Source organism: Anomalospiza imberbis, chromosome 7, assembly GCF_031753505.1.
Source record: "Anomalospiza imberbis isolate Cuckoo-Finch-1a 21T00152 chromosome 7, ASM3175350v1, whole genome shotgun sequence".
NCBI lineage: Eukaryota > Metazoa > Chordata > Aves > Passeriformes > Viduidae > Anomalospiza > Anomalospiza imberbis.
The window spans coordinates 28,336,344-28,348,774 of NC_089687.1; the positions used below are offsets into that span (position 1 = coordinate 28,336,344).

At 38.4% G+C, this 12,431-nt stretch overlaps 1 protein-coding gene across 3 annotated transcripts in view; it reads left to right on the forward strand.

Annotated features, from left to right (window-relative positions):
* Positions 1–12,007, forward strand: part of RFTN2 (raftlin family member 2) — a 29,743-nt gene extending 17,736 nt beyond the window's left edge. For all 3 annotated transcript variants that reach the window (XM_068196259.1, XM_068196260.1, XM_068196261.1), the window contains 2 exons: positions 4,503–4,581; positions 7,991–12,007. In XM_068196259.1, the coding sequence (XP_068052360.1) occupies positions 4,503–4,581; positions 7,991–8,260 (349 nt within the window). In that variant the 3' untranslated portion in view covers positions 8,261–12,007. The remainder of the gene's footprint in view (positions 1–4,502; positions 4,582–7,990) is intronic.
* The last annotated feature ends 424 nt before the right edge of the window (positions 12,008–12,431 follow it).

Below are 12,431 nucleotides of genomic sequence, written 5' to 3' on the forward strand. Positions count from 1 at the left end.
GTTCTATAGCTTGCATTTTTTTGTTGAGAGTCTCTGTTTTACTTTCCTCTGGAAGAAGAAGCAGTTTCCAGAACATGAAACAAATGGTTATCCTTTAATTTCTTCAATAATTTTGTAGTCTAAGTGTCTTAGCTTTGAACATGGTGACTTATAGACTATATGAACTACCAGGCCTGGTTTTCATAAACAGCTGAAATTTTGGCCAAATCTTAGGGCTTGAGAGTAAGTCTTCAGAATCTGGGTATAACCTTTGAAGAATGGGAGGGAGATTTTAGTAGTCATGGTGTGTTCTGAGTCATAAGATGAGAGAATGTTTAACCTCCAACCTTTTGTGTCCCATAAGCAATGTAACTGAACCCATCCCCAGAGGGTTTGGACAGCAGGGTCAGGAATGTCCTGAGCAGCTGCTGAGTGACACTCTGGGATGTCAGCCTGTGCTTGCAGCACATCAAATGGTGCTGGTTTGTACCTCAGAGATCACAGAGCAAAGGCAGGGCCAAATAAAAGAGGCAAAGTGCTGCAAGGGGCAAAAAAATAGGATGCAGTGCTCTAGGAAGCATTAACAGATTGATTAGGCTGGAGCTTCTTGAATTAATGAGAATATACCAGGAAGATATTTAGGTCTCAAACAGTGCTGTATCCCAGATGTGAAACAACCAGAGCATTAACAGCAGTGCTCATGCTAAAGGGGTTGTATCCTGGCCAAATCTGAAACTGAATTCATTTTGTATCCACACTAGAGTAACTCAGCCTAATAAAAACCATTTGTTTTCTGGCCTAAATGGTTGAGTAGGAGTCTGTATGATTTGTCTAATGCTTGTTACCCCATTGTAGTGAGTTACTCTTGGAAGAAATAGAATGAAGCATGTTTTGTGTGCCTGTATTATATCTCATATACAGCAATTCAATTTGCTTTAAAAAAAGGAAAAAAGCTTATGAACAAGAATTCCTAGTTAAGGATTGAGAATTCATGGGAATCAGAAAAGGAATGTCTTCTTGTTCTGATGGGCTGAGTAGTGATTGAGAACTACTATTTTTAGGCATTGATGTTGGTATTTAAGAAGATGAAATTCCTGGATGGTTACTGTGTGTCTGCTCTGAAAGATGCCATTACTGTGGTGGTGGTGGGTTATCCTAGGAATGCAAAAGTCCTAATAAAGAAGGACACTTTATGCTGCTCAACAGCTGTTTTATTCCCCAGACTCAAAACTCTGACCTCAAAACCCAGGCTGAATATTAAGAGGTTTCAGAAACACTGAAAAAACAGAAATAAGCAACAATTTGGGATGATCTGACAAAATGATGTTTTCATATTTATTTTTAAAATAGAATTTGTGCATGGTATTTAAAGAAAATTTTATCTGTTACCTCAATTTTTACTCACTGTAGTATTTTCCTCTATTCTGTCTTAATTTTCTCCTAATTTATTGTAAAACTTTCCCTCATGTCTGATCTCTTGTGAGTATCTAGAAAATACTTCGCTAAACTATTGTAAAGTACTTTTTAGTATTGTATTACCATGAGTTTGTAGAAGTCCATACATGTTTGTGGTTGAAAACTAGAATTACTTTGAAGGCTTTTTAAATTTTGCATTTAATAGATCCTTTAAGCCAGGACACTTAGTATCCCAGTCTGGTGTCTGTCTCAAAACTGAAAGTCTGGATGCTATCCAGTTCCAAAGGTGTGCAAAGTCATTTTTTTTTAGAGTCATGAAAAAAATTTAAAAAAAAAAAAACACCCCTGTATACATGAAAATAGTTTATCTTATTACCTTTTCAGAAAATCTTGTCTAACATCTGTTCTAAGTGCTTTGTATATCAAATATTCATGTTTGGATGAATGGATCTGTAAAAAGCAGAGCCTTTGGCAGTACTACTGAGCCTGTAGCTTCATGGTTGTTTTGGAGGACTTAAATATAGACATGTAAGAGGACACAGTTTTTGCCCATACAGCATAAGCAGACAAACAAATTGCTGGTGTTTCAACAAAAGAGTCTCTGTTGCTCTTCATCACTCTTAAAAGAAGAGACAGGAAAAAGGCTTCAGCAGCCTTACTCTGCAGTGACCTTTATTTCCCTTCACTGCTTACTGTAGTCCCTGAAAATGGGCAGGGCTGACTATGGGCAGTGCATTGCAAAAGTACTGACTTTATTCATTTATCCTGGCTCACCACTTAATCTATATTTTCAAAATGCCCTGACTTACGAGGCAAATAGGGAATGTAGAAATGTGAGAGAAACTGTGGAGCTTCCCTTGCTCTAAGCACTTTTTCTCATTTAAATTCTGTGGAAATCCCACTGTCATTGAGTTCTTTGTGAATTAAGCTCATAGCTGCTTTGTCGTGTGCGGCATTTTAATAAGGTCAGACTTAGAAATTTGTTAATTTACTTCTTGTCTACTCACCATCATGTCCTTTTTCTGTTCTAGTAGAATTTGTACAAGCTGCAGCTCAGTGTTTGCGTTTTTTTCTTTTCTCTGAAGGAATGCAGACACTGTTACAAAATAAGCCTTAGGCTCTTCCCCATGCCAGGGACTGTGCTCAGCCTTGTTGCTTGGAAGAGACATTTTTTGACTGATCAAAAGAGACATAACTGAGGCACAGAGAAATACCTAGCCAAGTGGAATAAGGTTGCAGGATTGCAGATTTCCTTATAATGGCATAAAATCTAAACACTTTTTCTTGTAATGAATGCAAATAGTGAGGTAGGGACTCTTGGAACAGGAAATCTTGTTAGGCTTAAGGAAACAAATGAATTTGTTCTCCTGCATTTTTGTTTTTTCCACAAGCTGGAGTTTCAGTTCTCTGTTCTCATCTAAGGAAGACATGCAAAGATATACCATGACCGGAGTTGAGCTGGACTGAAAAAAAGATTGTGAGGGGCCAAACACAATCACAAATCCATCGTCAGGAACTATTGATCTGTGGCTGTTTATGCTGAGACTAGTACTGGTTTGTGTGCTTTCTCAGAGCTTACTTCCAGAAGCTTTACTGGGGTAGGCTGCTAACAAGCTCTTCTGAGCTCATAGGAACAGTTTTAATCCCTGGTTTTTCTTGGAGCAAGTCCCTGATGTTAAATACAAAATAATTTTCAGTTGTGAAACATGCATCAGTTACCTTGAATTCATGTGTGTAGTGGTTAACCTTGTGAAATATCCACACTGAATTAAAAACTTACATTGCTTTAGTAGTTCTGTGTAATGTTATGCATAATAACAGTTTTATGGTTGATAGAATAGGTAGGTTCATAAATACTTCAAATGAACTGCTATATCTTTGCTGTTTCTATTTTGCTACTTTTATTTAGTGCACTCTTAAATCTGTAGCAACCCTTTCACCAAACAATTTCAGTATTTTGCCTTTATATGCTTAAAGATCTTATTGAATACTGCCCAGAAGCAGCTGGGGGGAGAAGAGCTTACAAACATGTAGTATCTGATACTTAGAAGAAAACAGGAAATTTTAAAATCTTCTTTGTGGAGTTTTTGTCTTGAAATTGTTTCACTTGCAGTGGCATGGAGTTGGGGTTTGTATTTTATCTCCTATCAAAGTGGTGACATGTATTTCTGGTGGAAAGGTGATGGAAATATATTAAAACTTAGAGCATGTATTTATCACCACTACTAAGGGGTGTAATGCTTATGAAACATCATATCAGTAATGTCTGGTCTGGGGAGCAACTTCACTTGTCATATTTATTTCTCTAAAAGTATTCCCTTTTGGAATAAAACCCAACACCTTTGCTTTGTCTACCACAACAGTATTAGCATCTGTAAAATTTCCAGGACTGAAGTTGCTCCTTTTTTTTCCCCCCCTTTATTTTTCTTACTAAAATATTCTCTTCTCCTCCCTATGCCGGTACCTCCCTCGTACAGAACACCTGGTATCATTAATCTCATTCTTGATGCAAAGCTTATTAAAACTGAGCTGAAGCCCTTTATCCATAGGTGATGAGGCAGCAAGCTTATCCTGCTGTGTTCATTAGATTACATTTTACAACTTTTATTTAGCAGTAAAGAATGCTAATTCCAAAGTTTCATACCACAAAGTGTTGAGAGATTTGCTGAAGCTATGGATCTACTAAGATTGGGCATGGTTGTTGTGATATTAATAGGTAGTAATATATTGCTGTATATTTAACAGTGAAGATTAGGTTTAAAAAGACTTATGAAGGTTTGCTTCAGATATAAATATGCAGACTTTGATTAAAAGTAGGAGCTCTGATATTTAAACTTTCAAGAGCACACATGTTAAATAACTCCAGTCATGGTAATACGAGTTACTGGTCTGTCCATATTTTCGTGTGCATCACCTTAACCTAGTTCTATGCCTCTGTTTTTAAAAAATATCATTATAGAACCATTGAGGAATTAATAAACTGGATAATACTCTGTAGTCTGTTCTCTTCTCACTCGTGAACTTACACCCACCCTAAAGTTGACTTAGAATATGTTAGTGACAATTATTGCCTTTAAAATGTGGAAACTATTTTCTTTACATTTTAGTGAAGGAAATCTGGCCACAAAGCAAGTCATTTTTCTTCAGAGACCTGTTATGTGGACTTCTGCTGCCCAGACACCAGAGGTGAGTAACATATTTGTGGTATTAATATAGAAAAATTAGTACTTGACATAATGGCAAGGTACAGAAACAAACTAGATTTCAGAATTACCAGGGGAAAGAACTGGCAGAACGTAGTTTCCCTGCAAACAAGTTCAAGTTCAAGGATGTTTTTTGCAGCTGGATTATATGTTATTTTTTTTTTCCTGTTATCTCTTAAGCCATAGAGAAAAGCATAAGCAGGCTAAAAACCTGTTTTGTGCTAAGGAATTATTGTGTCTCAGATGAATGTGGCTGGCTATGCTGTATTTCCTTGGAAGTCTCTAGGGAGTCTTAAAAGTTCTGATCAAAATCCTGCATCTCTTGCTCATGAAACAGAAAACTATTTTGACCTTCAAATCGTCTACTTTCACATTTTTAGAAGAAAGGAGTGTTAAGCTATGCTTGAAGGGATACTGTAACCTGCAGGTTATCAGGGTTGTTGCATGAAAATGTGTGGCAGAGATAGAGGCTTTAAAATTCCTGCAGCTGAACCTCTGCAGCTCCTTGTCCCTTTTGAGTGGAGCCTGTATCAAGTGCTTTGAGGATTAACTGACTGTCTCCACATTCTGCTTAAAGGCAGTGTCACAGTTACTGCACCAGCACAGTACTGCAGTAAATGCTGCTGTGGCCAGAGAAGGGTGAACTCCTGGTGGGCTTTACTTTGCCAGGTCTTTTGACGTACTGTGATGGATTTCCATTTTTGGTTCTTTCTCATTTTCAGTGGCTGATCAGCCTTTCTCTATTCAACATGTCTTTCCTGTGTAATCTTAAGCAGTTAGGAAAGGTATGAATGTTTTCACTCATGTCCAGCAGTGGAGTGGTAACTTCACAAACTCATTCATGGCATATAATTATATGGCAGTGATACCTAGCTGTTTCTTTCTCTGTTTGTATGAATACTTCCATAAGTCTTCAAATTTCTTGCCTTTCTATTTGGTCTTTCTCTGTGTTTTTTTTTTTTTTTACTGTCTCTTCAATGTGTTGCCATCATCTGTGTTTTCCTTTGTTTAGTGTTTCTAAAATACACTCTTCCTTTTTTTGTTCTTCTCCAGGCTTCTGCTTATCTCCAGCCTAACTTCCTTCTCACTGTGTCCCCTGATAATTAGTACTTCCATGCCTGGAAGAACTTGCCTTCAACATGCACAGTTCAAGTCCTGCTTGTTTTTGTCTCTGCCATTGTCTGAATTCCCAGATAGTTCTTGTACGCTGTAATTTATATCTTCATTTTCAGAATTGGGGCTTTTGCTTTTTTGCTCTTCAGTGTTCTGTGTAGTCTTCTTTGCCAGTGTCTTAATCTTTCTCCATTCATACCCTCCTCTAAATTCTACCTGTGGAATTTTTTCCCTAACCACCCTCTGTGTCAAAATCATCTCCAGCTTTTATCTTTAAAACCTTCTGACTTCCTCTCACATGCCTGACTTTGTAGCTTTTACTTTTTTTCCTAATTCATTTCTGAAAGTATATTTTGGACCACAATTTTTGATAGCAACATTGTAAATATATGAAGCACATGTCAGCCATAGAATAATGCTTTTCCTGATGCTTTCCTACTTCTTTAATACTTTAATATAATAAGGGCATGAACTCCTGACACTTTTTCCCTTGGTAAGGCATAATGTCACTTCTAACTATGTGTCTCTTAAAAGGCAGTGTAACTGTATGTCACAAGTTGGATTCTGCCAAGAGATGTAATACAAACCAGTTCTGTAAAACCATTCAGTCTGAGGAACTGATGAATCTTTGAGACATGGCTTAAATTAAAAATAGGAAGCATTGTACTCACTGTTTAAATTCTTTCCCCCTGTTGTGGGGTGATGAGCAGCCTTGGGTTATACAAATAAAATGTGGTTTGTAGTTGTTTTATGTTGTTGGAATGGGAAGCGTTTGACTTAAGCATTAAACGTACTCAAAGTAAACGAGAAATAGCTGATTTGTAGCCATTTACATCAGGATGTCTGTGTTTGAAAACTGAACAAAATGTGTTTTTTCAGTACCAGTGAATGTTTTTCTTCTCTACCAGAAATTTCATTATGCTGAGGTCATTTAGCTTGGGATAAATAGGTAACTGAGGCTGAAGCTGAAACATTTAGCGGAGTCACATTTTCCTCCAGTTTTGCCAATTCCGTTGGTTTTCACCATAATTTTAATCCCCCATTACTTGGTCTCTTAATCTCACAGGGTCTCTTTTCTGAGGATGGAATATGTTATGTCCTCACAGCTCATCTCTCTGCTGCCTTGTATATTTGTAGGGTAGTGAGTTATGGCCTGGCTTATGATTTATGTGCTAGTACAAAAGCTTCTTGGGTTACAAGGGCTGTACTGTCTCTGTGGACTTTTTGTTTGTCACATACCATTTGTTTTTCTAAGAAAGGGTTCAGAGGATGAAATGCAAGATTGAACCATGCAGTGCTTGAGGGGGTTGGTTTTTTCTTTTCTCTTTTTCTTTATTGCCCTTAAGCAGACTTTTCTATCCTCTTTCTTTGGCATCCAGGCAAAACTTTTTTCCTTGTTTCTCCTGAGGCAACGCTGTTTCCCCTTGTTTAATTTCCCAATGTTCCCTGTAACAGCTTTCCTAAATATGTTTCCTTTAGCCACATAGGCCATTGTTTTTACTGTTTCAAAAGGATTTGAGAAAAAGCTTAGCAATGTGCAGAAGGGGGACACAAACTTGCCGAAGCATAGTAGAAGTCTGTGTGGTTTTTTTTTTTTAAGTGTCTGCACTGTGTCCTTCATGCACTGAAATGCAGCTCTGTGCTGAGGCTGGATTCCCTCTTAGCTACGTGCAGTGTCTCCTGGCACTGGTGTGGTGTAGGTGTGCTCATGCTGAGAGCAGGGCTCCAGGCAGGCTGCTCAGGGAGCCTGCCTTGCTGACCCTGCTCCTCTGTGTAGCTCAAGGCACTGACATTGTCTCTAGAGGTGCTCCATCATCACAGATCTCAGGAACTCAGGTAGCTCCTGATGCTGAACTGAGATAAACCTTTTATTTATTGTTGTGCCTCAGAGAACCCTTAGCATAGTCTGGTAGGTCTACTGTTTGCAGAAATCATGATCTGCTTGTTTTTCTTCTTGACATTGGCAACCATCATTTCAACAGGAAAGATGTCAGGCAGTCCCAATACTAATGTCAGACTGGATTAATCCTGAGTTCCTCCTGTTCAAGGACTCTAGATCCCATTTCCTATGGCTGTATAGAGCAGCCACTGACTTCTGTCTCCATAGATTTACCATGGGAATTGAAATTGCCTCCTCAGATAATGGCATGTTGCTTGAGAATTGCAGTCAGAATTAAAATGCAGCTACACTAAATCTATCCATTATCCATTGCAAAGTGTTTGGCTCAATTGCTTTTCCCCTAAATAAACAAATATTTCAACATCCTCTTGTTTTTCAGAAGAAATCCTTAAGACAAATGACTGGGGAAGAAAAAGGCAGGGTGTCCAGCAGAAGTGTTGGATCAGACACAGCTACTTTTTGCCCTGTAGAAACTGGACAACCACCTGATGAGTTTCACCTATCTCCTTCTAAACAATGTTGGATCAAGGAGGGATCCTCCCATTATGGAGGCTTTCCAGGATTCAGTAGCAGTGATGGAGTATTAAGGGAACTGGATGATGGACAATTTGACCAGGAGGATGGAGTCACTCAGGTCACATGTATGTGATAAGTAAGTAACTGCATCAAATGGACATGTACATAAATCACACAAATGGGTCTTTTTTAAAAATTACACTACTTTAAATACATTGGTATAATCCTATGACTCTTCCAAAACTCTTTGTATTTTTGTCATTTTCCATGTTGCCTTAATCCTACTGTAGTAATACTACTACTGCAAAATAATTTGGTTTTCTGTCTGTTTTTAATAGTATTACTACGTGACTTGGGTGCTCTGCTAACTTGTTAATGCTTTGACAAGCAAGGAAGCAAAAGCTGCAAAACAGTGACAGTTTGAATTGTGTGAGAGAGAAAGGAATGAGGATGTTTAGAATTTTCCACAAGCTGGAGGAATGCTTTTGGGTTTGGTTGGTTGTTTTGTTGTTGGGGTTTTTAAAGGATGTTGTAAATATTGGTGGGGAAAAATGAACTGTCTGGCTGTTGTTAAGTTTTAATATTATTTTCATTTTATTTGCCTTGCATAAGTTCAAAAACCTAGAGAAATGTCAAGTCTAGACATTAACACTAGAGTGTTAATGATTTAAGCTACATTCAGACTTAGTATGGACAGAAAAACTCAGGAGGCTGTAGGTAGGTAACTTGTTCCTGGAATATAACTTCACCTATGCAGTTTTCACAGGGTTCCTTGTACATGTAAGGCAGGAGCTTATAACTTGTATTATAATGATGTGTTCATAATGTACTTGTGAGTGGAAATTAAGAACTGCTCATCCTCTGAAAGATAACTTGCAGTCTGTAAACAAGTAGTTTGAGAAGCTCTCTAGGAAGCATTGAGAGCAGTGTGATGCTGCTAATGCATAGGAGGAGGATGTAGGCTAAACTTCATAGGCAGTATTAGATGGATGTATATATAAAATGTCTCAGCTAAATGTATCTCACACTGTATCACACACTCACAAGTGTATTGAGCTGCATCCAATACCAGACTTGATGTTCAGAGGAAAGGATCAAGTTGCTGTGCTTCCATCCTTACTATGGAGAGGAGCTGCTTGCATTAAGAGAAGTCAATGCTGGTAAGGTGCTGTGGGGAGAGGAACAAACTGTAATTGCTTTTATGCTGCTGTCTGGAAACTCTATTTTACAGAGGAGAAGCTGAATAAAAATGCCTCTCCAGAAGGTAAATGTGATTATAACTACAATGTGCATTTTTAATTTAGTTCTAGAAGCAAAACAAAATTATAAATGCTCATCATCTCTACACTGGTGTAAAATAATTCAGTCAAAATAAGTCAGAACTGAGCAAGTGTGTTCATAATTCCACTCTTAATGTTTGCAGTACAGCACACACATCACCCAGGGATTTTGGTACCTATGTGTGTTGTGCTGCAAACATAGATGTCATTAATCATTTACCTCCAACACCCTATTCCCCATGGATGGCATCCCAGCAGCTGCTGTGGGACTCTGCCTAATCCACAGTGGTAGATGCTGGCACTGAGTACAGTGGGCAGATTACTGCAGTGACTGGAACACCAACAATTAACTCCAAATAAGCACCCCAGGAGATGGCTAGGCCAGTGGAGGTTCAGCTGCAATCTCAGAGCTGTGCAGAAAGAACATAGCTGCTTATTTCAGTAAGCAAAACTAATTCATGCAGAAAAAAAGTTTAATTTTATAGAGCAGGAGGTAGGGGGAAAACCCATTCTACTGACATAATTAGCATAGGGGGAACTTGAAATAATACTGCTTTGGAGCTGCTTCCTGATTTACTTATTATATTCTTACTGTCAGGATTGCTTAATTTTTCTTTGGAAGAGCAACTCTTAATTGTTTGTAGCAGGCTGGGGGCTTTTCTTCCAAAAAAAATCTACAGCTCTGGAGATTTAGCTTCAACTTCTTTTTCCCATTGCATGCTGTGGGGAGTGATGGGAGCACCTCGAATAGGAGGTACAGTGAGGAACCCTTTCTGGCAAAGGCTCTTCTCCCAGCTTTCCCACCAGCATCTCAAGGTCAGGGATGTGGGGCATGAGCCTTGTGTTCATTCCCTGTCTGGGGGCACTGTAGGGAGGAGGATCCCTCTGCTGACAGGGAGAGTGCTGGGCCGGGTGTCTTTGCAGAGCCTGCCCAAGTGCTGCTTTCTCTTGTGACACTTCTCAGGGAGCACTGGTCATGGTCACAGGCAGCAGGGGTCTCCTCCATGGGACACAGATGGGGAAGAAATATGAAATACACGTTACAGCTATCTCTGGCAGAAAGCCAGCTAACTCTAGCATATTAAAAATGGAGTAACAGCTGGTCTCATGCAACCTGGAATATGTTGCTCTACTTCTAGAAGTATTTTTTATGAGTTATCCAAAACTTGTGTGTGTGTAATTTTAACCATTGGTCATTCTCCATACAAGCCCAATCTGTAAAATGGACAAAAATTGGTCCAAACTCCAGTTCTGAATATTTCAAGTTAGAGCTATTAAATTATATCAAAGAATTAACCTTTTATAAAGCAAGATCTTTGCTTCAGACGGTTAACATTAATGAACCTAAACCGAAACTGAGCTCTAAGTAAGTTAGTTACAAAGTACAAAGTAGTACATTTAATGCAGTTACTCTTTCCAGAATGCATTCATTGGATAAAAATTACTTCACTTTTAACGGAGATCTTTCCATATCACCTGTTGAAAGTGCAGAAAATTCAAATAAAATAGTATCTTTCTAGAAGAAATATTCTCCTTACAATTAATGGGGTGTACACAAAGACAGACTGTTTTGGAAGTAGGGTAGAAATTGAGTCCACAGGTACACTAAAACATCATCACTTTCAGCAAGAAAGGCTTCTTTTAAAATAAAGCCAAATTCTTTTTCAATAGCCCTCAGTTTTAACTATGCATTAGTCCTTGCTCATGAATCTCACAAGTGTTGACAATGCTGCAAATATCTGGATTTCTTTCTGTCTTTTTAATGCAGTATAGCCATGCTAAATTGTTTCCTCTGAACCCACTCAGCAATTCCTGGATTGTTAAGGACAGCTGGGTTTTTTAATGTCATTTGTCTCAAGGTATCAAAGTTGCCTGTGCTGTAGAAATATTCATCTGAATTGTTTGCTTTTGGCAGTCAGGACAAGTTGCTTGCTCAGCCTGTGTGAAGACAGTGCAAGAATTATCTGACTTCATGCACTTGACCACTCATCTTCCTAAGGCTTGGATGCTGAAACTGAAAAAATTGAAAACGCTTCTAAAACAAGTTATGGAAAATCTTCTGGTTTGTTCCTTGTAAAAAATTTTGAAAGACAACTCTGTCTTACTTGGATGAGTGAAAATACTCCTATTTTGGGTATAGGAGATTTGATTTCAGATTCTCATCACTTGTTTGGCACAAACCAGAGCATTAAGGTTTGCCTTTACTGGTGTGGTGACCAGCACTGTCCATTAAGTAAAGCAGCTTTGTAAATCAGAAGAATTCTCTGAAAAAAATAGTAAGTACACTTTCTGTAATCAATAACAAGACTTCAGCCAAGAGCCTGTGTGTTTGAAGTAGCACGGAAACCCTTTTCCTGCTTGAGACAACAGAAATGCTCTGCAACTTTTAGACAGAAGAGAAAGCAGCCATGTTCATGAACCTCTGCAAAAGATTGTTTATACTTTCTGATGCTTAAATTGTTTGGAGAGGAAATAGTTTTCTAATGTTTACAAACAGGAAGAAACTGTCCACAGATAAATATTTTGTACTTTGCTTATAACTGTCAGAACAGTTTATTTACATACCTGGTCAACTGCAATAAATGGCTGCTTCACTTGTTTTGGGTCTGTAAAATATTTCCTTTTTGCATAGGTTCAGATCTTTTCTGTAGCTCATATAGGAAGGTTCTCACCATTAGAAGTACTTAGCAAGTCAGTTCCCAGTTTATGGTGTTTGTCTCACACTGACATTAACTGGGTTAGATCAATGTATACCTTGCTTCAAGCTAAAATTACCTTTTGCAGTCTTATCTGAACAGCAAAGCCTGATAGACTTAATGCCATCTAGTAAAAGCTCATTAGGTTTTCCCTGCTCTTAGTATATTCATCTTTTGAAGGCAAAAAATGGAGATTGCTCTCTTGACAGCTTAACACCATGGCTGATGTGCTGGAAAATGTGCTAAGCCAGAGGTGAGGAAAAACCCCAGTGACGAAGGAAGAAGTAATTTGACTGTGAGTCTTTGCTTACAGCCTCTGTGTCTGTGA